This window comes from Sphaeramia orbicularis, chromosome 4 (assembly GCF_902148855.1).
Source record: "Sphaeramia orbicularis chromosome 4, fSphaOr1.1, whole genome shotgun sequence".
Lineage (NCBI taxonomy): Eukaryota > Metazoa > Chordata > Actinopteri > Kurtiformes > Apogonidae > Sphaeramia > Sphaeramia orbicularis.
The window spans coordinates 8,534,854-8,561,349 of record NC_043960.1 but is presented as its reverse complement, the minus strand read 5'-3'; the positions used below and the strand labels follow the sequence as shown (position 1 = coordinate 8,561,349).

The 26,496-nt window shown below is 36.3% G+C and overlaps 1 protein-coding gene and 1 long non-coding RNA gene across 2 annotated transcripts in view; both read right to left on the bottom strand.

The window, feature by feature from the left end:
• Positions 1 to 3,330: 3,330 nt before the first annotated feature.
• Positions 3,331 to 4,604, bottom strand: LOC115417982 (uncharacterized). Its single transcript, XR_003935228.1, has 2 exons — positions 4,009 to 4,604; positions 3,331 to 3,971 (listed from the first exon to the last, which is right to left on the bottom strand). It is a non-coding gene; the product is annotated as an uncharacterized LOC115417982 (long non-coding RNA).
• A 1,956-nt stretch (positions 4,605 to 6,560) lies between these two features.
• The window catches only part of jak1 (Janus kinase 1), a 41,314-nt gene continuing 21,378 nt past the window's right edge, over positions 6,561 to 26,496 (bottom strand). Inside the window, exons 12-25 of the mRNA XM_030132236.1 lie at positions 25,383 to 25,492; positions 24,182 to 24,334; positions 23,364 to 23,451; positions 23,135 to 23,262; positions 20,719 to 20,857; positions 17,414 to 17,565; positions 16,544 to 16,694; positions 15,755 to 15,843; positions 15,274 to 15,466; positions 14,298 to 14,422; positions 13,225 to 13,397; positions 10,818 to 10,935; positions 8,495 to 8,605; positions 6,561 to 6,699 (exon numbers count right to left, since the gene is read on the bottom strand). Coding sequence (XP_029988096.1) covers positions 6,580 to 6,699; positions 8,495 to 8,605; positions 10,818 to 10,935; positions 13,225 to 13,397; positions 14,298 to 14,422; positions 15,274 to 15,466; positions 15,755 to 15,843; positions 16,544 to 16,694; positions 17,414 to 17,565; positions 20,719 to 20,857; positions 23,135 to 23,262; positions 23,364 to 23,451; positions 24,182 to 24,334; positions 25,383 to 25,492 — 1,850 coding nt within the window. The 3' untranslated portion in view covers positions 6,561 to 6,579. The remainder of the gene's footprint in view (positions 6,700 to 8,494; positions 8,606 to 10,817; positions 10,936 to 13,224; positions 13,398 to 14,297; positions 14,423 to 15,273; positions 15,467 to 15,754; positions 15,844 to 16,543; positions 16,695 to 17,413; positions 17,566 to 20,718; positions 20,858 to 23,134; positions 23,263 to 23,363; positions 23,452 to 24,181; positions 24,335 to 25,382; positions 25,493 to 26,496) is intronic.

The window sequence follows — 26,496 nt, the reverse complement described above, 5'->3', positions numbered from 1 at the left end:
CTGGTGTTGCTCTCATTTTCCTTAATTATGGTCAATTTGAGAAATATTTGTACAAAATCTTTATTTGGAATATCATTCGGACATAAATTTATAATTTCATGTGTGGAGTAGTGTTATAGAATTAATTACTATTAAGTGTGTTTGGTAGTTTGATGCTGAATGAATGTGACCTCTATGCTATCCACTAGACCTATTTTTCATGAGCAAACTGCCAAAAAACTGCAAAAAATATACTGTACTTTCCGGACTATAACCTGCAGCCACCCCGTCTCCAACATCTCACCATCGATTCATTGATGCCAAGCGTACGTGCAGCAGCTCTATTTCCTTCTTCGTCAGCTGGATCGATCGTTAGCCCAGAAAACTTAAATTAGCAGCATCATTTTAGAGCCGTGGGTTCACAGTGTGTGGAAAAAAGTAGAGGTTTATAGACCGGAAAGTACAGTACCCCCCCCCCCCCCCAAAGAAATTCACTCCTACTTATGTATTAGTTTTTCTCAAAAGGATTTTTTTTAACCCTCCAGTATCCAGGTGCGCCTTTTAGGCACACTTTGCACTTCTTTTTAAAAAACTTCATATTATTTTTCACAATTTAAATAAGATTAGAATTCAAAAGTTGTTCATTTTTGCGTGATCTTTAAAATTCTGGCCACCAACTAAAATGTGCACATTGTAAACAAAAGAAAATTACAAGACTAGCATCTGTCTCCCAAGTGTGCCTAAAACGCACTGTTTCTTCCATTTGATATGTATGATTAGGGCTGACCTTGATTTACAAAAATAAAATCAAATTAGAGCAGAAAAATAAATGAATATATAATATTTAACAGTTTGATTTATAGGTGTGCATTTTACGCACACTTGGTGACAGATGCTAGTATTTTTGAACATTTGACCTAGCGCCAAAAATAATAATACAAATTAACCGATGTTGGAGTTAATCATTGACATATGCCAGGATGAAAAAATCAAATAATATGTGATCCACTTTTTATGTAGTATATAGAAAAAAAATATTTTTGTGTGTTTTTTGCATCCAAAAAATGGTTTGTTTACATCACAAACATGGCATTTAAAGGGTTAAAAAATGTGACAATTATTGCATATTTGGTATTTTTATTTACGGCTCAAGTTGATAAAATAGGGGCGACACGGTGGTGCAGTGGTTAGCACTCGTGCCTCACAGCAAGAAGGTCCTGGGTTCGATTCCAACACCAGTTGACGGGGGGTGGGACCTTTCTGTGTGGAGTTTGCATGTTCTCCCCGTGTCTGCGTGGGTTCTCTCCGGGTACTCTGGCTTCCTCCCACCATCCAAAGACATGCACTAATAGGTTAATTGGTTAATCTAAATTGCCCATAGGTGTGAATGTGAGAGTGATTGTTTGTCTCTATATGTCAGCCCTGCGATGAACTGGCGACTTGTCCAGGGTGTACCCCGCCTTCGCCCCTATGTAGCTGGGATAGGCTCCAAGCGACCCCCGTGACCCTAGTGAGGATAAAGCGGGTTCAGAAAATGAATGAATGAATTGATGAAATAGAATAAAGTGTAGAAGAATTAAAAACAAACTGTATGAATTTTTTTTTTTTTTGACATTATTCCACAAGTGTGCCAAAATGGCACACTTGGTGCTTAGTAAGGGCCTTTTTGGACGGGATACCGCAGGGTTAATGCAGGGTCAGTAATGTAATCCAACTAGTAACTTATTCCAAGTAGCAGTGGATCTACAAAAGCACAAAGTATTTAATAACAGGCTTAATATTGTTTAAAAAGTTCAATTATTTACAAGTTATGATATTATTTTATTATTCTGACCCATGTGGAGTCACTTTGGGTTGTATGTGTCCTCTGAACTATTTTAACACCTTTCACCGTTAATATTTTAAGTGTAATTTTTGCACTTTTTAAATTCATCCCATGGGCCTGACTGGACCCTCTTGCGGCCCATTTTGGCCCACGGTCCATATGTTTGACACCCCTGTTGTACATTCTTCAAGGCAGACACTTCCAGAGCTGGGACACTGCACAAAAACATCTTCACAGTGTTTACGTTTTTTCCATAATCTCTCCAGAAACAAGCTTTCTTTGGGTCACTGTAATTGCACCTGTTGCTTTGTGTGTAATTAATATTTTTTTTTATATTATCTTTTTTTTTTTTCTTTCTGCTTCTATCTTTCAGAGCTGATAGCTCCTTTTGTCCCTTTCCCTTCACCTTGGCTTCCTCCAGGTGTTGTTTTTGTCATTTTAAACACTTTAAAAACATCGATTTCACCTTCATACCATGTGCGTAAAACCGCCTCCCTCAGTTTCAGTAGAAGTTCAGTCAGTTTTGTCATTGATAAAAACACAAAAAAAAAAAGTGTAATCAAAAAAAATGTCAGGCCTGTTTTTATTTTTGGGCATGTTGTGCTGTTGTCTCTGCTACTCCTGAGCGTCGAGCCTTTATCATTTTCTCTTCCGATGGTGGAAAAAAAAAAAAAAAAAGTGAAAAATCTTCTTTGCTATTTTCCGTGCCACCAACTAGATGTGACGTCCTCATCTCAATGATTGTATGAAAAGGAGCCTGGTTCCTTGAAAATAAACAATAGCACAAAGAAAATCCTGCGCGTACACAAGCTGGAAGCGTTCTTGAACCTCGTGATCTTTTAAGTGTTGTTAAATTAGCGCGAAACCGCTGCAGTTTACACCATGGAGAGTTCAGAATCTGCAAGGACGGCTTGTGTTTTTGTTTTTTGGTTTGTTTTTTATCCGATTTTTGACGTGAAACTGCAGCTGTCATTTCTGCAGTTGCTTTTTTTTTTTTTCTCTACAGTTCGTTTGTGTAGGAACAGATACTTTCTCCGTGCAGTTCAGTCGTGGTTCTTCGTTGACGGACTCTTTTAATCACTTCAGGTTAACGTCCACCTGTTTCTGTTGATGTAAATGAAGCCTCGTTGTGTATCCTGCATAATAATCTGAGTCAGTGTGAGACTGGACCTGCAATAGTGAGTGAGTGTGTGTATGTGTGTGTGTGTATGTGTTGATCACAAAGCTTTGCAATACTGAAGTATTTCTGATTTTCTGGAACTTTGTAATGGCTGTAGATAAATATAGATTTGCTGTGCTTATCGCTTTGTAAACAGTTTGCTTTAAAAGTATGTGGATCTTTTTTCTGAACCTGAAATATACTGTAGATTTTGCTAAATTTTATATCACACTGACATTGATATTGTTTTAATGTGAATAAGGTATTTCTAGAGCAATTTTAGCATGCCTACTTATTGTAATATATAGAATATAATGTTTTCAGTAGTTAATAATAATAATAATATTGCATTTGGACTGACACAGAACACAGCAAACATTGATTTTATTTATTTTTTCATTGTGTATTTATGGATACTTTACCTTCCATAAGTCATACTTTCGTCTTATTTTTTGAAAAATATATATTTCTTTTCTCTTATTTTGAGCAGAAGGAATTGTCTTTTACATTCCTAAATAAAATGTGGACTGAAGCGCAACTTTTTCCTCTCGACAGTCCTTTTTTTTTTGTCGTCTCTCTGCAAACGTTCACAGCAAAAGCCAAATATCTGTCTGTATATCCATGCATTTCTATGGTTACATGGTTCATGTTGACTAATCTGACTTCAAAACTGACCAAAAAAAAAAAACACACCCTCTGCTCAAACCATCTGGCATATACATAGTTAAAATACACTTTTATAAACTTTCTGGAGTACAGGACAGTAAAATGTTACATGTAAAATGCATTAACATAATTATATATGGTTTTTTTTATGACAGAAATTGCTTCGTAAAGTGAAAAATAACAAACATGAAATGCCATTTGAATAATCACTGGGTTGTTTTCTTACTTCAAACCGTGAAGTCGATCTGAAGTCCTGCCATACATCGTCCTGTAACTCTGACAAATGGCTCGTTTTCTTACATGTGAAGTATTCAGACAGTTTGTACGACATGACATCTGTGGCTCTGACAGACGTGGACCAAAGGGAAACTACAAACACTGGAGGAACAGTGAACTTCTACTGCCCCCAGCTGTCTTTCACAGGTACTTTCCATAAAAATCTCCATTTCCAAGTGAAACAAGTGCTGTGTGTTGGAGGAATCGACTGTGATTATTATCAACATGCGTGTGAGTTCTGCTAAAGTCGACGCCACGTTATTTTACAAACCGGTCGAAAGAGACGTGATCCTCAAATCCACAAGAGCAAAAGGAAAGAAAAAAACTGCTGCAAAATAAACAGATTCTCTTTTCTAGTGACGACTAAAGTGACGTAAACTCCCCGTCTCCTGTTGGTGTTTATTACAAACTGAAATACAGTGGAACCTCACATGACCAGTTTAATTTGACCGTGCTTGTTTTGCAAATTAATGTTCCCAAATTGAAAAGAATTGAAATATAATTAATCCGTTCCAGCCCAAGAAATACCCTAAAACCGTTTTTTTAAGGGTTTTAAAACAGGAAAAGTGCATTTAGAAAGAAAATAAGAATTATAAAAACAAATAAAATGGTATTTACCCTTAAGGTAAGAGGAAGAGAAGGAGGATTCTTATTATTGTTTTTATTCAGTTTTATTTGGTATTGGTTTGTTCTTATTAGTTGTTTTTAATTGTACAGCTTTTTATGTTTTTAATCTCTTCTTGTATTTTATTTTATTCAGGTTTTATCTATTCTTCTGTATTTTTATTTATTTATTTCTAACCGATTCTTGTATTTTAGTCTGTTATTTTGTTTTTTTTATTTATTTTTCTTTACAGCACTTTAGTCTACTGTGGTTGTTTTAAAGTGCTTTACAAATAAAGTTACATTGGAGAATCTCCTCCCGTAAAACTACAGGTAAAAGAACTTTCACTGTCTGCACTTGCAAGTCGTGTCATTCAAAACCTATCCAGGGAAATCTGCTTTTTAAAATGTTCTGAAAATGCGCCCGCCCCTTGTCCTTGAATTAAGCAGCTGCACGCTCAAACCTAAACCTCATCTAAGGGCTCATTTACGTTAAAGACGCAGACAGATACGGACGGAGTGTTCTGTTCGTCCTCTGCGTATATTTCGTACGTAATTCCATCCATTTTCCGGGAGCTTGCAGATGCGAACCCAGACAGAGAATACGGAGCAGTACCACCGGTTACCATGGAGGCAGTGTTGAAATTTGAGGAGAATAATTTCCATAAATAGCGCAACTTTTAAAAGAGCGACTGTGAATTAATGAAAACCTGAAATATTTAAAGACATATTATTAGTAAAACCTCCTCTATCGTCGCCATGTTTATTATTGACTTTCTTCTTCTTATTCTCAAAAAACTTGACTCTTCTTCATGGTATTTGCCAGTATGTTTATTAAGAGTGGCGCCCTCTGGTGGATTGATTGAGAAATGCTCATTCAAATGCAATAAACGCACAGAAGTATGAAAAGCAGTGACGCATGACAACGTTAGAAACAAACGTACTTATTCATGAACGTAAAGCGAGCATAAATGAGCCTTAAAACCAAAACAAAATCAGCCTCTTACCACTTTGCCCACACTTCTTTTAATTCCCTCATAGAGAAAGCCTCCTCCTATACTATCCTCGTTTTTCCATCTGCGTTTGGTCTCTGCATGCACTCAAAAAGTACGTAAAATGTGAATGCACGTATTCATCTGGACCCTCGGTCACAGTGCATTCGGTTGCAGCATTGAGGGGCGGAGCTACTTCATCACAGGGCGTTTCCTAATCTCCTCCTCTATCTGAACACTAGTGCTCCTCAGCCTGTACAAGCTGCTCGTACTGCGAATTCCAACAAAAACTCTAAAGCACCGCGGCTCGTAACGCGAATTTCTTGTACTGAGGCGCACTCGTACTGCGAAGTTCCACTGTGATCTCATAGATGAAGGAAGGGGAGCGTTTCGGACTCTAACTCTGCCGATCTTTACAGTGACTTCATTTAATAAAAATACATTAATTGGGCTGTTTTTTTTCCCCCCAAACGTCCTAGAATAAAAGCAGCAGCAGAATGATGAAAAGCACGTCTTCAGTAACTAAAATAATGCCTCCGTTCGTCTCCTCGAACCCATGTGCATATGTTGAACATTTCCTTTCACTGTTTGGGGAGCGACATCGGCCTGAAGTCCACATCATTCTAAGGATATTTCTGACTACAAGTGACAAGTACAAGAGTTTGACATTTCCCCCCGACAGTTAAATTTATCGCATACGCTTGGAAGTCGTTTCTTTTTTTAATAATAAGAAATAAGGTCACATTTAGCACAAGCTTGGGCTACGAGAGGTTAAAGGATTTGTTATGAATGTGAAAATAAAGTTAAAAAAAGCGAAATAAAAACGATAAAAATATGGCCGATTCCGATAATTACAGGTGATCAGGACCAACAGTCTTTAAGGATGTTAAAAGCCAACATGCATGTAATAGAGCGACATGGCATGGCTTCGGGACCCTCCCATAATTCCTCAGACACCGAAGCTACAAAAACCAAAAAACCCAGGCTGAGCCGCTCCAGGTTCAGTTTTGCCTCTTTTTTTTTTCCCATGTCTGGTCCCAAAGTGGAGAAAATGTTGCGAGCCTCCAGCGCTCAGAGGGTTAATAGTCATTCTGGGATTGGAGCTGTCGCTGCATGTTGGTCAGCTCCTCGATCAGACGCCGGAAGGTGATTCTCCTCTCAGGTGTTTGTTCCCAACACCTGCGCATCAGCTCGTACACCTGCACGGAAACAACACGGCTCATGAGTTCAGTCTGTGGGTGGAAAACGAAAGATGAACATGCAAAACGGAGCGCAGCTGTGAGCAAGACCCAGGTGAACGTCGTATCTTTGGTTCCTGTGACACACGGGTTCAGATCTTATCGAACCTCCTACTTTTTACAAGAACAAGCAACGTTATGAGAAACTGTGTGTTCTACTGCCGGATTTAACATCAGCGTGAAGCGCATATTGACCGCACCACCTGTGGTTTTGATTCTAGGAGACACGTTCACTGTCACATAATACTTATGTTGTGTCACAGTAAGGCTCAGAATATTTTTTCCATCCATAGTTGCATTAATGATTGATTATTACAAAGGCCCCCAAAGGGAAGCAAGGGGTATTGTTTTTGGATCGGTTTGTTTGTTTATCTGATTACGTTTTTGGAACATTAAGTCAGAGTTTACATTTTTTATGAACTTTTTAAAATCTTTTTACACTACAAACAAAAAGATATTTTTAATTTTGGGCTATTTTTTTTAATTGGGATTCGTACACAGTGCTATTTACTTTTTTGTAACTGAAACATATTTTTTTGATGACCAGTTTTATTTACAAATGGCAAAAAAAATTACAAAAAAAAAAAGAAATATCCTTAACTTTTTGTTTGTAGTGTACTTATAATGGGCGAAATTTCACATGTCTGTAGCAGCAAAACTATTGGTTGAATTCATACCAAATTGAGTTTATAGATTACCAGGGATCCAGAATAAATCTGATTACGTTTTGGGAAACGTAGGTCAAACTTCAACATTTTTTCTAAATTTTTAAAATCTTTCTTTTTCCCCATTTACTTATAATGGTCAAAATTTCAAATATCTATAAAAACATGAAGTTCTGAATGTTTACAGAAATGTTTTTATAGCATATGAAAATCACAAAAGTACATGGATATCACACAAACAAGTGTCACTGAATCATTCCAATACTGACCACTTAAATCATATCCAGTTTTTTTTTTAGATTCTTTCCTCATGTAGTTCTTATCTTACAAGATCATGTGCCTTTGAACATACTCTAAAATTCAACTATGAAAGAAACTTTTCCCCATACTTGAAGATTTTATGGTCTAGAAAACGGTGTTTCAAAATTCCATATTTTTTAAGACTTTCAAGACCTGCACAAGCACCCTGTTTAATTTACACAAAAGAACGTCACAGAAACCGAACGAACGATAGATAGATAGATTTATTTACTTTATTCATCCCCTAGGGGAAATACAAAATACTAATAATAATATGATCATTTATGTTTATTTAATGATTTTAGTTGCTTTTCAGATTTTTTCTTTTTTTTTTTAGGCTTTTAGGGGAAATTATTATTGTCTTAACCGTGTCCTATTTAGACTAATGTTCATGGACAATTTATTCAATACATTTAAAATACTTTATGCTCACTGAAGACAGAAATGAAACCTATTCAGAGTTTGGGGTCTGTGTTATCAGTTAATATTAATGAACCTTACTATATTTCTGTATTGTCATGTTGTTGTCTCATTACTGAACGGTCAGTGTTATTCTACATCATATTTAAGATTTCAGGACTTCTACTGATCTATGACGATGGACAATACACTGGCAAAAATGAGTTTCTTTCCAAACATTAACAACATTTCTAACTTTAATATCACCTGTACGTACCAACGTTTCCCTAATGTCTGTCATTATTGTTCCTTTGTAAATAAAGTTCAATAAAACCCTGTGTCCATCATATGACTGTGTGTGCTAGACTATGAAGTGGAGGTGAGTTTCTTACAGGCTCTGGACAGCCCTCAGGACGAGGCAGCCTCCGTCCCTCCTTCAGTACGTTGACCAGTCGGACCACCGTCATCTGACCGTAGGTTTTACCAATCATACCCATGAACAGCTGTGGACGAGGACACGCAGGTTAGAAAACACACACCGACTGTTCTGCACTCATATGTTGTCGCTGTTGGGTGGAAACCTTTTAAGTTCATTTTTGGTTTTTTTGTCATAAAACGATTCCATCGGTCAGTCCTCACATTTAGAAATATTTAACCGATGAAAACGCTCTAGCAGCAAAACTATTGGTTGAATTCATACCAAACTGAGTTTATAGATTGCCAGTGACCTCGAATAGATGTGGTTACATTTTGAGAAAAAAAGGTCAAACTTCAAATTTTTTATGCATTTTTTTAAAAGCTTTTTCCTTCTCCCGTTTACTTATAATGGGCGAAATTTCACATGTCTATAAAAACATCAATTCAGTTTTAATTTACCTCAAACTTGGCACATATACAGAAGCAATTGATATGCTGACATCAGAACACATAGACATGATGACATCAGCTGGATTGATGCCAAAATAAGCTACAATACGTGTGAGGGGCGGGGTTTGTTGTGCTGCCACCACTCGTTTAGAATATACATTGTTTTTCCAGTTTCCTGAAAAATAACTTTTCTGGATATAAGAGGTTTCTGCCCGACAGCGACGACATACAGATATAACACATAATGTATACAAAAAATAATAAAACTGGGCAGCAATATCACACATATGTACTATACTATGACCAAATATCACATATGATGTACTAAAGTATGACCAAATATCACATATCATGTACTATACTATGACCAAATATCACATATGATGTACTAAAGTATGACCAAATATCACATATGATGTACTATACTATGACCAAATATCACATATGATGTACTAAAGTATGACCAAATATCACATATGATGTACTATACTATGACCAAATATCACATATGATGTACTAAAGTATGACCAAATATCACATATCACGTACTATACTATGAGCAAATATCACACATGTGTACTATGACGATTATCACATATCATGTACTACTGTATGACCAAATATCACACATATGTACTATACTATGACCAAATATCACACGTGTACTATACTATGACTAAATATCACACATCATGTACTACAGTATGACCAAGTATCACACACATGTACTGTACTATGACCAAATATCACATTGTGTACTAATGTACTATTCTATGACCAAATGTATCATATCAGGTACTATACTATGATTACATGTATCATATTATGTAATTTACTAGAATCAAATATCACATCATCATATATTAAAACAATTTAACAACATGCTGTACTAGACACACAACTATTACTACTTCTCATACAACAGATTCTACTCTGTTTAATATGTGTTTAATAATACGTAGTTTTTCCTCTTTTATTTGGTTATCTGACATTAAACAAAAATATTATTCTGGCATTTAGAGCAGATAACTGATGTATGATAAATACATATGATGTACCAAATGCGAATGTCTGATATTGAACGTCAGTTTTAAAAAAAGAAAGAATTTGGACTGCTCTGTGATCTCATGAAGTTAACCTCCTAAGACCTAGCTAAGAGTTTCACAACTTTATACAAAAAAAAAGTCCACCGCAAAGGACATTCCAGAAATTAAAAAAAAAAAAATGCATCTGAAAAAACTGTTGCATCATGATGTTTATATAGGCCATTATTTAATTTTAAAAAAGGCTAAACTTGTACTTTCCTGGATCTCCGGAGGTTAAATATCTTCTTAATAAAATCATATACTTTTTTTAATTCAAAATGCATTTCAACTTTAGCCTAGTTTTGAGTAATAAAAATCTAAAACAAAAAACAAAAAATCTAGATTTTTTTTTTTTTTTCAGAATTCATGCATAAAAAGGGTTAAATACTGACTGAGTCATACTATGGACATTACATATATTGGATCATCTTTACATTCATATTCATTTGAGTAGCATTCGTCTACTACTAACTTGCTCTGATGGTGATTTATCAGTGTATGAGTAGATGTTAAAGCCAAATGCAAATGAAAGATCTCTAATGTCACATTTCTAATGCTGGCACAGATCTGTGGATGGTGTCATCTGGTCAAAGACAAACACCATCTGCCACAAACAAACGGCTGTGCAATTTACAGGAAAAGAAAAAACCAAACTAACAAAAAAACGGTGGTTCTGTAACCTGATTGAAATTGTGAAAGAACACACAGTGGAGATAAAGAGTATTTACTTTGGCCTGTACATGAGAGCAGGGTGGATACTGACCATCATGGGGCTCTTGGACGAGTCGCAGTAGGTGATGAGTTCGTACATGGTCACGCCGAACGACCAAACGTCTGATGCCCGGTAAAACTTACAGTGTGTCAGACACTCTGGAGCGTACCTGAAACAGAAACACAAGACCATTTTTACATTTACAGTAAATGTCACTTGGTGTGATGTTGTTTCACCACATTCATGTAAAAGCATGCACTGTTTCTTTAATGTGTGAATTGAACTGTATCTTTACCATCACATACTAAAAATGCCCTTAATTATCATTATAATGTTCAGGATACAGAACTGTGAAGTTATGTTAAAAACGCCAATGTACCAAATTATAGATATGAACTGGATTTATTTACATTGCTGGGCTGGGGGATTTATGTGACCATTGGAGGGAGTAGGCAGTCAAAAATAGTGATAAATAAACATTTTGTTTAAATGTGAGACCATGTATTTGGGTAATCTATCATTTGAGTCATGGAACATTAAAGACAAAAAATGACTGGCTATACTGTTGGCAGCCAGTGAGAAATCTGTTACGAGGAAATGATTAAAAGTAGAACCGCCCACCATTGATGAATGGATTGGAACTGTCTATGAGATTTATGTTATGGAGAAGATATCGTTTTCCCTCAAAGTTGAAAAAGAAAAATTTTATAATATCTGGTCTAAATGGACTGAGTACATCAAACCAACCAGATCAGATTTCATTTGATTATATTCATGCTTTGCGTTAATCTATCTGCTTTTATGTGAGGTTATAATTGTATGAGGTGGTGTGCTCCCCTGTTCTGCATTGTTGTATTAATGTTTCAACTAAAATTTAGAGTCCATAAAAAGGAAATTAGAGAAGGGCAATATGGATGTAATGATCTAAACTTTCGGTATCCATCCTATTGGTTTTTTTTTTCAATGATTATGTAATTAATATATGTGATGGACATTTGCCTTACTAATAAAAAGATAATTTAAAAAAAAAAGTGATAAAAGCTAGAAGCACTTAGTTTCAATTTGAGCCACTGATGCAGCTTGTCATTTGGCTTGTTTCATATGCGTGTATCCCCCTTTTTTTTCTTTATTTTTGATCAATACTGCTATTATTATTATTATTATTATTATTGCCTGGTATGTCAGATGTTCTTTGTATTCATGTGGGTACCACCTGGAGGAGAGAAGGGGTGGGATTGGGGGATAATGACCTGTGTAATTAATGCATTTTGGTCCATTGTAAACTATGCTTATAAAATGATAAATAAAGTTGTAAAAAAAAAAAAAAGCTAGAAGCACTGTTGTTTTCTCCACTGGACACAGCTCTAAATGTAAAGAATGAAGATACTAAAATGGCAGCGTTTCTTCTACACAGGTGAGTTTGATTATGAGGCTTATGAAGGTATAAAGTTATTATGGGATGTTATTATCTTTGCTAAGCTGCCGTTTGCTGATCCACAGTTCAGGCTAAACTGACATTTCTGACCTTGTTTGTTCCATTCCAAACAGATCTTTAGTGCAGTTATTGACAACGCAAACCGTACAGAAAACAGTGGTGGTTTGTGGTTTTACTGTGGCTGTTTTCTGTCTAAAAACAGAACTAAGCTGACAGAGCTATAATGTAAACTATCAGCTGATGCAGCACATGAAGATTATAAGACAGTGTTATTTTGATGGACTGTCAAATAAAAACCTGATGATACCGTAACATAAATGTGTGTCAAAAATGGCCTTTATATTTTATTCAGTGAGTGATAGTCTGTGGATACATAGCGTTTTAGTGTTTTCTGACACTCAACTTTTCCCTGAAATCCACACTACTGATAGAAAAGACAATTTCTAAAAAATTCTTATGATACAGTGTACATCATTATATTTTAATTGCTCCACTGAATGCAAAACATTCTAAAAAAAATCTTACTTTTCAAAATGTAACCGCTGAAATCTTGAAAAATCTGAGCGAGTGAACATAATTGAAGAACAACCCTTGAGCAAAAGGGAAATTTAACTGACTGCTTCAAACTTATCCAGCTTCTCCTCATCTTCCTCCATCTGTTTAATTACCTCATTCTCTGTCGTTTCAATGCTACCTAGTCCTCTAGGCTCAGTTCCCTCTTTATACGCTTCATGCAAAATACTGACACCTAGTCAATTTACTGTCAAAAAGACTGTAATTTAGTTTTTCAAAGGATTCTTTTCATCCTTTACCTGAATGGATTTAATTTTTTCCTACAAACTCCCTCTTCATTTCATCCATCAGCCCTCAGTCCACTCTGCTCTTATCTTGCCTCGTTTAATTAATATTCCTGCTCATGTCTATCCTCTGCTTCTTTCACAAACTTTCTTTCAACATGAAGATCTCCGCTATCATGGTCTGACAAGAGTAAAAACTTCCGTTCGTATTAAAACTCCGGCTCACCAGAAAACGGGGCTGACGTGGTCCTCCTTGACGGTGTAGTAGCCCTCATTTTCTTTGATGCTCTTGGTCAGACCGAAGTCACCGATCTTTACCGTTCTCTCATTCTCCACCAGCACATTTCGGGCAGCCAGATCCCTGTGGATGTAATTTCGGGAACCGAGGTAGTCCATTCCCTACAAACCAAATGAAACAAAAGAAATGTTCATGATCACTGTGTGAGAGGAACTCATTGGGATCAAGTTCTATTACTATTTATTAACGCACACTGGACAGTTAACACTCTTCCTTGACATCCACAATTGCACTATAACTATATAAGTTGATACTGTGTCTTCATGCATATAGTTTCTTCCTTTTTCTTATTTGACTTGTCTTACTTTTTTTTTTTTTATTGTATCTTGTATATATTATTCACACTGAAAATATTTTTTTTTAATCAGAAAACCATAGCTTTTTTGATACTTCATACATATTTTTCATATGCATATGTATTTCATCCTGTGTATATAGTATATAATTGCTGCTGCCTGCTGAGCCAACAGCATCGAAAATTCTTTTTTTAATTAGCAGATGTTTTTTGCTTAATTCAAGAAAAATCTGACAATGGAACAAGTGAAAATTATCTTGGTAAGATTTCTTGAAATAAGATTTTCAAGATCCATTGTCTGAAAATAAGTTCTTATATCTCACTGAAAAGTTACTCTTTAGGTGATTGCATCTTATTTCAAGTGTGATGAGATATTTTGACTAGAAATGAGAAAAATACACTTGGCAAGATTTAGATTTTTGCAGTGTGTGTTTATAATTTACTAGAGAGACAATATCTAGCAGCAAAGAACTCCATACATGTGTTTGCATTCTTGGTGAATAAAGATGATTCTGATTTATGCACTGTTAGCAGGTCCTGTCCCTCACTATTACTTCTACAGAGTTTTACTTTTGTTTTATTTTAAATTTACTACATTAACTACAACATAACGTCAATATTTCATATGCGCCTTATATCAAGACACAATCATCTGTCCAAACCAACAACACCATGGATGTGTCCTGTCTATTTTGTGAACCCTTACCTCACATATCTGGACGGCGTAGCTGAGCAGGGTGTTGAGGTTGGTCTTGCTTTTGTACCTGGGCAGGTACTCCTTCAAACTGCCGAGTGGGAGATACTCCATGATCAGCTTGATGGCCTGACCACCTACGAGAAGATTTAAACACAAATGCATCAGACGTGGAAACTAATTCAACAACAGAATTATACTTTATTAGACTGAAAGACAGTGTTTTATGAGTAACTATTCAAAATCCAGACTTTAACTGTTGTCACTGAACTTAAATTTATTATGTTATGATGCTGATATTAAGTGTCATCAGTCCATAAAAACTACTCTGTTTATCTGTCCATAAATCATCTTTTGGTGGAATATTTAAAATTACTCTGGTCAATCAGAGGGCAACAGTAGAGAGTTAGAGGAAATTAATGTTTAATGTCCACCACTTAAACCTCCATCAGCAAATGTCAAATTAGCTCAGCATTAAGTTTTGAATTTAAATTTGCAAAAGCTATATTGAAAACAAATGGCAGATATGTGTTATGATAAAGATAAATAAGTGAATATGTGTATGAAAATAATTATTATACCATATATGAATCCTATGGAAATTCAGTCTAATGGTCATTCAAATTACCATTTGATATTTTGTTTTTCGATTATTGTTTATATAGTGTGTTCCAACATCAGATATTCTTAATTTGTTGTTTATATTGAGAAAATGTGTTTGTTGTTCACATGCACACAAGAAATTTTTAAAGATCCCATGTATGATGTTTCTCTACCTCGTTACAGTAGTAAGTAAGTAGTTTTACATGACACAAGAATAAAAATTTTGAAGCTACACTTCTATGGAAGATCTTAGCTCTACTGATGAGGCAGAGATGAGGTATTTCAGGTTTTCCTGCCGTGCAAAATCAATACATAAGTGTTTTTTCTGAAAAGATGTTGATTATTCTTTGTATGAATAGCAGTGTTTGCACCGTCTCTGTCTTACCTTCTTCTTGACAAATGCCCTTGTATTTCACAATGTTGTTATGGTAGAGTGCCTTCAGGATGTCAATCTCAGTTGAGAGGTTGTTCCCCTGTTCCTCTCGGTTCTCAGGCTTCAGTGACTTCACCGCCACCAGCTCGCCTGTTTTATCACCACGTGGATCATAGCGACACAGCTCCACCTTACCAAAGTGACCCTACACAAGGACCAAAAGAAATGTGAATAATTTACGCACAATTTTATGTGGTCCAAACTGTGTCAACTCATTCCTTTAGTTCTGCAGCAGCTCCTGCATAACTTATATCGATTTATTTAAATTTAAAGGCAAAAATTTAAAGAAACCCAGAGGAATAGTCATAATCCAGATGCCATTCATTAATACCAATGAGCTGATGTGAACCATAATATAAGTAAGTTTCACATTGAACATCCTCATAAACAATATGATTAATGCTAAGTGTGAAACGCAGCAGGAGCAGTTTACCTCTCCCAGATCTCTGATCCTTTTCAGGAATCTCTTTTCAAAAACTGTTGGGTCAACTTCTGGTGTGGGCTGAGGTCTGATAGACGGATCTGAGAGAGAAAAAACAAACAAATACATGTTGGGTAAAACATGACTGTACTGTAAGCTTTCAACCAAAAATAGGCATTTCTGTAAATTATATTATACATTTTAAAGTAGCCAATTGTATTCTAATTTTATTTTCAATCCCTTTTATTTTGAAGATCAGCATCGACTGTAAACGCCTTACGTTTTTAACATTACGTAACCAATGGTAAAAACCTTCTAGCCTTTCTAAATTGGGCTGCAGTATCTAAATTTGGTCAGCAGGTGGAGAAATTGAGTCTATTATGTTGCTATGGGGCCCAGTTGAGGGGTGGATCAGTGATAATGTACCCACTGAACTTCCTCATCTTGACTGAGTAAACAACTCTCTTTGCACTGCTTACTGCTTACTAGGCCACTGCTATGTGTGACATGAAACACCCAAAACATTCAGATCATATTCCACCTGTATACAACTAACTTTTGGAATTTTTAGAACCTGTACCTGCTTTTAGCCTGCAGACACAGCATGCAAGTCGTTTAACTGTATCCTCATGGCTTCGTTGTCAGTTTTTTTTTTTTTTTTTTTTAGTTCAGAGGCAATAAAACTGTTTAAGATCAAATCAAATGTTGCCTGGGGTTTTACTACAAATGCACCTATCACATCACATCACATGGAGATGCCATGTCAAGTGATACACAGTGTGAACATTCCCTCATACATACTTTTTTCCTCCAACTTGTCGATGTCCCTGACGATGGCTCTGAAAAAAGGCCTCTTCTTGGGGTCATAGTTCATGCAGTGGGTCATCAGTTGGGCCAGCTCTTTGCAGTCCGGCGTGGCCAGTTGGCATTCTGTCTCATAAAATCTCTCCTTCTGCTCGACAGACACAGACACATCCAGCATTAACAAACACATGCATGTGCAGGTTTATTGTTTATTTTTTATAAAGATCTCCATTAGTTTCCACCATAATGGTTGCTACTCTTCCTGGGGTCCGTTAAAATACAAATAGTTTACGAAATACATATATAAATAAAAAATTTACAGTTCATTGTCACCATCAATTGAAAATTTCATCTTGACACATTAACCTTAAAACATTTTAACTTTTATCTTTACAGCATCTTGGATACTGAGTCAAAATAATCATATGCATTACTGTATTTCCTTAAGTAGTTCCTGTTTGAGTGTTTTGGGTTTTTTTTAATGAATGTAAGCTTTTAGTGTGTTTGATGTATGAAGGTAACTTATTTCATAGACTGGAGGTGTAAAAGAGTGAATTTTTCAATTGATTGGTTTTTGGTTTGGGAAGTTCAAGGTGACTCATGGTAACCTGTCTGGTGCCATGAAAGTGTTGTGGACTCTATGCTTTATTCTGTCTAGAGGTAATATGCTAAATACTTGTGTGTTGAAACAGAAGACTTGCAAAGTCATCCCTCACTGTAAAAACTTGCCAATCTTGCAAGAGCAGAGTGTGTAAAATATTGTTTTAAGAATAGTTGTTTTCTTGGGAAAATGTATTCATTTACATGCACATCAAGCTAAAATAATTACTGCTTATACAGCCTTCATCTTCAGTGTGTGCCCATTACCTCTGTTAGTCTCTTGTCTTTGAGTGGCACCTCTCCATCATAACAGATCTCCCACAGTGTGGTACCAAAACCCCATTTATCAGCTGCGACGTTCAGAGACGACACACTCTTCACACACTCCGGAGCAATCCATGGGATGCGATGCACACATTCTACAGGGATTTGAAAAACAACACGGAGCAAATAGTAACAAAGACTTGAGTAAATAGATACAGTCTCAGATTATTAAAAATAAAAAGCTTAAAAAAGGAAAAGGAAAATGAGGGGGATCATGGGAAATAACTACTGGGCTTGAAACTGTTGTTTGGTTAGATGCATGTAGATTATGTACATCAGTCTTTAGTTGTTCTTTAATTGATAGGAAAAGATTCTAAAACTCTGAAATGAGGAGGGGTTTTTTTTTTACATTTACTTATTAATTTGAGTAGAATCTGTGAACTGTCTATGTTCTGCCTCTCTTGGACTTGTGTTATTGATCATCTCATTTTTCTTTACTTTCCTCCCCTTTGGTTACAATAATCTTTGCCAAAAACAATTCTATATGAAATTTAAATTGCAATGACATGAGAGGCTGGATCACAGTAATTTGAATTTTGATATCCTCACAGACAAATTTCCCACACAGAATACAACAGAAAAGTGTTTGCCAATGTTACTATGGGTGAAATACAGACTTAAAGAAAATAGATATTAGAACTAGAACAGTAGCTTTGTCTTCAACAAGCTAAAGAATAGAGTATGTTGTATGTCACACATGTGATGTAGAAGGTATAGAAATAAAACTCCTGTGACTTGACTTCACCGTATTTTCTGTCAATACACAGCTATGATTCTGAAAGTTATGTCCATAAAAAAACAGGAAAATTAAAGCTGTTATTTTCAATATTTTCCTGAGCCGAAAGTAATAGTTGTGGCTTTTTCACATTAGATAATTATCTTGTTTGGAAACAGCATAATAAAACAGTTTTTTCAGATTTTTTTTTTTTTTTGTAAAAGTAAAGCTGTGAAACTCTTGTCCATTACAGAAGTCACAAATGCATTGCTGGGTCTCAAGAGGATATTGACAGTTGTGGTCCACGCTCTTTGCTCATCCTAGTACAAAAAGAACACAGAAGTAGTGGGCTGCCACTGAAGGCCACGCAGAGGGGAATTTACATATACATGCTATATTTTTGGTTTTTATTTTTAATAAATTTGCAAAAGTTTCAATTTTTTTTTCAATTTGCCATTATGAAGGTATAGTGTGTAGGCTTTTGAGGTAAAAATGAATCTAATCTGTTTTGGAATAAGACTGTAACTAGGGCTGCACGATACTGGAAAAAACTGACATTGCAATTTTTTTTTAACCCTGCGATATATATAGCAATATGAAAAAAATACACAGGAGGATATAATAGCTGTGTGACGCCGACGTAAACGGTCAAACAAATTAGTTGTGTTTCCTCTCGTTGTGGCGACAGGTGCAAGACACTGTCAACACAGAACACGCGTTTCAGTATCATCCTTCTTGTAGCCGAAATAATTCCAGATAAATGTCGTTGCTTTTCTTTTTGGCACCAAGTCTTCGTTTTTGGTGATTTTCTCTTGTTCGTTGCTCATTTTTCAGTGTTGTGACCAGCAACTCACTGCATGTGCAGGGATGTGGTCTGCTTTGGCAAACTGATTAAGAACGATTGTGATTGGTGGATTGCTGTGCGCAGTGTGTGTCAGGTACCCAGATGAGAATACGTTGAGATCATTTGCCTCCTACATTGCAGGACCTGCGATGTGACTACTGTGCACACGTACATTGCAATGACAAAGCTCAAACGATATATTGTGCAGCTGTAACTGTAACACATTAAAATGCATTTAAAAAAAACAACATGGTTTTCATAGCGGCAGAACCTGTAGGACTTGAAGGAAACATACACAGCATAGGGAGAACATGCCAATGAATTGAACTTGGAACCTGTAATACAAACTGGCACAGTCTCATCAAACTCTAAACACAAACACTAGGGCTTTGACAGTTTGGGTGGAGAGCATGGATTAAAATGTTGACTGACTGCTTTCACTGAATCTAAATGGTTTCAGCACTGGAGAGCTAAATGTACGACCTTAACTGAAAGACCATCCAGATGATCAACTGACCTCAACAGTGTTTTTTTTTTGTTTTTACATCCTGAGATCCAGACCATTATGTTACAAGTTCACCCAGCTCATACAAAATAACTGACAAGAGGAAAAAAGAAGGGCAGAGTGGTGAAGTGAAGTGGGGAAAATGGAAACAGATATGAGAGTGGGAAAGAAGATAATGGCAAAGCAGTAAGAAAGACAGAAAAAGAAAGTGAGGAAGTGAAGAATAGATCAGAGTTTGAGGAAAGATATTAGAGAATGCTCGGAAGAAGGGGCGAGCGCTCCCCAAGGGCTTGTCCACACTTTATCTGCAGCCACTATATGTTCAATCAAATCTATGCGCAAGGACACTGATCTGTAACTGGAATACTGGTTGATCAGCAAAGTAATGGAGACAGAAGAAGAAATGTGAAGGGTTCTGGGAAAAAAGCGAGTGGGAGGGGCATTCCCCGGGGTGTGCAGCAACGGACGTTTGCAGAGAACAGATTTCCAGTCTGGCCTGTGGTTTGCCAATCCATTTGTCCATTTGTTTATATTACATAACTTCTACTTCTAATAGACAAGCAGAAATATGAGGCGCCCATTTGAGGGTAACTGCAATCTGAGAAATGCCCTTGTTGAGCCCTCTTTACTGAACACAGAACTAGGTTTTTACAAACCAAATTAGAGTCTGAGAGGGAGAGTGTCCGGAGCAATGTGTATTGATTTTGTGACAAATATGATTCCTGTTACTGTCAACCTTGGCTTGATCGGAAATGTTATTCATGTATTGTTTTTCTTTCCCTTTATTTTGTGGGAATAGATGAAAGTCGATGAGACAGACATTTCTCAAGAAAGCTAAAAAAAAAAAAAAAAATTGAATGAAAAATACTCAGACAGTGCTGACAGTTGGGAATTGAGGAGGAAGTTAACAACTGAATTTTTCATTTAATTTTAAACAATCATTATTTCCAGTTCTTGGTTTCCATTGTTTTACTTATTTATAATGTATTTGAACTTCAATTTGCTGATTATTTTTCTTTAACTTTATTGTGTTGTAGTTTTTAAGTGTCCTCATGTTAGTTTTGGTTTCATTTCCTGCGAAAGAAAGTGGAAGTTACTGTGAAATTTTCCATTATAGCTGATGAGTAACCATTTGGTTTCACTTTTTGTCATCTTAAGTCTGTCTGCGTGTGCTTTGTATTCACCCTCTCTGCTGAGTACTGTGATTGGTATTCCTGGATCACTGAGCTTGATGAAGGGCCCTCCCTCATCCGTCTCCAGCCCGTCCCTGGCCAGCAGGATGTTTTTGGCACAAACGTATCCATGGACCAGCCTTTTGTCCTCCTGTAGACACATAAACAAACACAAAACAATCAGTCTATTAGTTCTACATCTGGGGCTTTTTTTGAGACAATCCTGAAGTTAACTTCCAGTTTGTTCCAATCATTAAAACTTTAGAGAAGTGAATGATTGATTCGTTTATTTCCACCTCTTAACGCTGTTAAACTTTTTATGTGAAGCCTTAAAGCAGTCTTAAACCCACTTTCAGATTTGTATAAGCTTTTTACTGTTTAAAAATAATAATGGTTTCACATAAGTGGTGTTTTAAATAATCTTCAGCCCCTTTGGGATAATCTTTTCCAGGGGCTATATTCATAAAGATTCCTCATGCAAAAGTTCCTGCTAATGAGGGAACTCGTACAAAATACTTATTATGGGAGAGGTCTGAAAATGTGATGGATGGATGGATGGAGACAGATGGATCAAAACCCTCAAGAGAGATCCTACGGTAAAAAAGTTTAAAGAGTAGAGGAGAAAATACTGAGGGTACAAAGAAGTTGAGTTATTTTAGCTAAAGAAAATTTACAAAGGGCACTTTTTAGTTTTTTCCGTTTCACCCAATGGTAATAGTCCATGGTGTAGCCACAAGAATACAATGGTTTTATACAATATAAGGCCTTTAATATACAAGGTTTTGTAACTCATATCTGATGCCATGCATTCTTCCATCTGAGCTTTTTTTCCCTCCTAGTAATCAATTCATAGCAAGTGAAAACCTCAAGTAACAGCAGAAAGAAAGAATCCAACAAAATCAGTAAATATTTAAGTAAAACTAGCAATTAGAGCCCGACCGATTAATTGGTGGGCTAATTATAGAGTGTCACAGATTAATCAACATCGGTCGCTATGTAACCGATGTATTAACTTTTTTGCTGCACGGAGATTCTCACTCTGCTCTTGTGTCTGTTCTGCCCGGAGTTCGAGGGATAGTAAAACATGTTCAGTTTCACTTTCACTTTGACAATCATGGACCACAACCCCCCCCCTTTTTGTCTTATGAACTATTCACCCCCCACCCCCGCCTGTGTGCTTCCTGTGTACCTCATAATTTCATTCTGGATATTAATACTGTACATTAATTGTCGTTTACATTTTAAACAATGATTTTTATGTCTAACATACTATACTATATAATATACTAGTCTAATATAAGACTATTATACAGGGGTTTAAAGTTGTGTAAATTATCTTTGTAAGGTAAACAAAGATGCAACTGTTAATTCACATGTCCACCATTGTTTAACATAAGACTATTATCTCCTACAAATATCAATGTTCTTATTTCGTATATTAGCCAATATATTGGTTATCGGCGAAATATATTGGATATTGGTCGATATATCGGATCTCATCTTTTTTAGCCCCCCATACCGGTATCAGCCCCAAAAATCTCATATCGGTCGGGCTCTACTAGTAATTATGACGAAAAAAAAAAAAACACTTAAAACTAAGCTGAATCCATATCCAAATTGAAAAAAGTAATGAAAATTTCAACAATACTTTGGCAAGAGGACCTGTTCAAAAAAAAAAAAAACTTTATATATGTGATGAGTCCTGTTGGTTTGTTCACCATTCTCTGCTCATCATGTGTGATCAACTGATCATGGGTTGCCTCCGCCTCCTCAGTGAGATACAAGTTCCTGTCTCTTCCTTACTCAGAGTTTTTCCTATAACCCTCTTAAGAAAGACCTCCTTGCTATGAATTTTTAGTCTAAGTTGGGAGCTATCCGCGATGATTCTTAAAATCTTTTATCATTATGGCCCCAAATTTGTTTGGTCTAAGGATGTGCACGAATAAGCAATTAGTTGAAACAGTACGCATCGTCGAGTTCTTTTTCTAGAGTCAACTAATTTTTATTTGTTGTGGGGGTGGGAGACTGATGCTTTAATTCACAGATGTAGAAATAGTACCGTGCTTGTTATGTAAAATCAGAAAAAGTGTTGCCTTGGCTTCATTATTCAACTAAAAAAAAGTAAAAGCCCATCACTTGTCGAGTCTTAGTACAGTGGTTTTTGTTTTGGATCTGGTCTAATGTGGTCTGGAATTAACTGTGAAATCTTGCCTTGTCACATCTAGAATACTGGTTATAGAAAAGAAGCAAGGCTCTATAAAGTCTAGAGTGGTTTAACAAATTTAAGATGTAGGAAAAAAATATTGGGATTGGTTGCGCAGCACTCGAAGTTGCCTTAACTCTCTCCTTAACTCCTGAATCAGAAGGTGTGAGCGCAAAGCTAAGGTCAGCGTTGTTAGAGTGTATCTGTAGTTATTTTCTCACTCACTAAGTAGCTGAGAGCTGAGGCCAGCTGCTTGGCCACTTGGAACTTCCACGGTGTGCTGAGTTGGATCTGCTGTCTCCTCATAAACTGGTCCAGTGGTCCTAGCTGGACAAACTCCTCCACCATGATATCTGTGGATGATGAGATGATGAGACACAACTCACAGCCTAACAAACACACCTGCCCACATGTCCATATCATATCATATCATACCATATCATATCATACTTACTCTCCTGGTGGCGAACACAAACTCCATAAAGCAGCACAATGTGTTTATGGGACACTTGCCGCATCATACTGGCGGTTTCAAAAAAGGCCTGACAACAGAATAAAAAAATAAGTCAATCAATAACCTCAAACCACCTAATCCATGTCTATGCTCTAATAACATTTACAAAATACATTTTAGTAGAGAATAGAGTATGCAACCAAAATAATCAGTGCCAGGCATAACAAACCCCGCCCCTCACGCATATTATAGCTTATTCTGGCATTGATCCAGCTGATGTCTATGCGTGTGGTGATGTCCACATATCAATTGCCTCTATATATGTGGTAAGTTTGAAGTAAATTTAACCAAAATTGATGTTTTTATAGACGTGAAATTTCATCCATTATAAGTAAATAGGAGAAGAAAAAAGATATCAAAAATTCATAAAAATTTTACTTTGACCTATTTTTCCCAAAATGTAATCACATCTATTCCGGGTCACTGGCAATATATAAACCCAATTTGGTATGAATTCAACCAACAGTTTTGCTGCTATACACATGTGAAATTTCACCCATTATAAGTAAATGGGGGAAAAAAAGATTTTAAAAATTCATAAAAAATTTGAACTTTACCCTACTTTCCCAAAATGTAATCAGATCTATTCTGGGTCACTGGCAATCTATAAACCCAATTTGGTATTAATTCAACCAATAGTTTTGCTGCTAGAGTGTTAACAAACAAACCGAACCAAAAACAATACCCCTTGTCTCCCTTTCAGGGGACGGGGTATCAAAATCTGGTTACATGAGTGGATGTATGAGTCTGTGTCTCACCAGGGAAATGTCTCTGTGGCCAGATCCCAGCACCTTCAGGACCACCTTGACGTCCTGGAATGATGAGTACCCGGCGTCCTCCTCTTCCTCATTCTTCACCCTCAATGTGCCTGAGTAGATATTTGTTTTTGTGCCCACGCCAAGATGTTCCTCCTGATGAATCGAGAAAAGAAAGCAAAACATTAAATAGTGAAAGGGTTTCAGAGGGCTTAGGTGCTATAAGAGTTGAAAAAAATTATTATTTCTAAGTAATTTTAAATTTTTTCCCTGTTGTTTTTTCTATCTTCAACCACTTTCACAAAAGAAAAGTGGCAAAGAGACTGTCAAAAAACCTACAGCAGATAATAAAGAAAAGTATCCCAAACACTAAACACAAAACTTATTGAAGAAGACCACATGGGACCAGACACAGCCATCAGATCACACAAAAGTCATTTGGTGCAGCACATAATCCTTGGAAAAAGCCTGAGATTTAGAATTGAAGCAATACCATCTAGAAAATACCGCCAAATTAAAAGCTCTTTTGCATGAAAAGACTAAAGATTTGTATTTCATCTGTACTGGATCAATATGTGATACTTCATGCAAAATGTAAAGACAAGCACAGAAATAAGATCTCCATCCTAACCAAATATATAATTCAAAATATTTTAGATCTGTAGCTTCTTATTCCAGACATTTTTCCTATAGTCGCGCTTGGCTTTGAATAACATACAAAAGTAAAAATAAATAAATAAAAAAAAAAAAAAAAAAAAAAAAAACAGAGGCATATCAATCCAGTCATGCAAAGCAGATATCAAATGTGCAAAGTAATATTATAATACTAAAAAGGAACTATCACTACACGCAAATTCAATGTTCGCCTATGGTGCAAATATTTGAATGCTGTAAAAAAGGGTTGTTGGCTACTGTTAGAAATCTATTGAGAGACACCTAGATTAGTATCTTTTCTTCTGTCAGACATAATACACTTGAGAAATAAAATAATATACAAAACCTTCGGTAGTATGGTGCACTACATATAAATGCATCAAAAACTAATCAGTAAAATCCAAATAAGCAGTACAGTTTGAGTTGTGATACCAGATTAAAATGCAGAGGGGTTTGTTGTTTTATGGCCCGCTGTATTTAGCAAATATGCAGTCGACAGAAAGGTGCATCTGGAAGGTAAACATCATCATATGACAGCTCAGCATTATACCTGTTCAATCTCCTCTTTGAGAATGCGATGGAAGCTCAGCTGGCTCTCCTGCATGGGTGTCTGAGGGACGGGTGCTCTGTCTTTAGTGGCCACCATCAGGTTGGACACCTCTGCAAAATAAATAAATAAATAAATAAAGAGACCTGTTGCAGTGTGTTATTTATATATCACTTAAGCGCTTTCTTTCTTTTTTTTTTATTTTTGATATTCATATTTTTATAGAAGTTTTTCACATTTAAACAAAACATACATATTCAAATACTGTATTCCATTGTAGAGTTAGATAGAGAAATAGGACAGATGTGTTAAGTAAGAAACAAAAAAGAGAAGAAATAAGTCATGTTTACTGATATCTATCATCAAAAACAAAGTACATATATTCGACTGTCAATCCTTAAAGGGTCATATTTTGCTAAACCCACTTTTATTAGTCTTTGGTTCACTTATTTGTGTATTTGGTCCCTTATAGCTCAAAAAGTTGAATTTGAACCCTCCAGGTGCTGCAAAGCTATCTTTATATTCATTTTGGCAAAAATCGAGTGGATTTCTAAAACCTGTTTCAATTCCTCCTTAATTTGTTACATTTTATAATTAGTTACATCACGACATTTGCACATATAAGGTCAAGACTTCGGATGAACATTTCTATGAGCGCACCATAATTGTTTAGCAGCAGCAGCGGTTGTAATCCATGCTAAAAATAAATCTAAACTACCTAAAATGGCTGTATTAACGAACACAAGTGGCTGAACGGGACAGAGAAGCACAGTCAACAACCTGGAGGGGGTGGGGCGTGAAGTGGCTCGTGCATTTAAAGGGCCGGCGCTCACAATGACCTTTCTGGTGTCATTACTCAGAAATAGGGTTGAAGATGGACCCGTGGAGTTGAATTAATGAAGAATTCAGACCCAAGCAGAGCATTTACAGTTTATGTAGACCACAGGGAAATGCTTTAAGCACTCCTCTAAGCATCATTCACTGTGTCATACTAAGTCCATTTCTCCCACTTAGTCACAAAGGCACTTTCTCTCATTCTAAGCCCATGGGTCATTCTCTCATGGTGTAAACCTCTTATGATCTCCAGCCACTGGGTTGTAGTGGGCGGTTCAGCCTT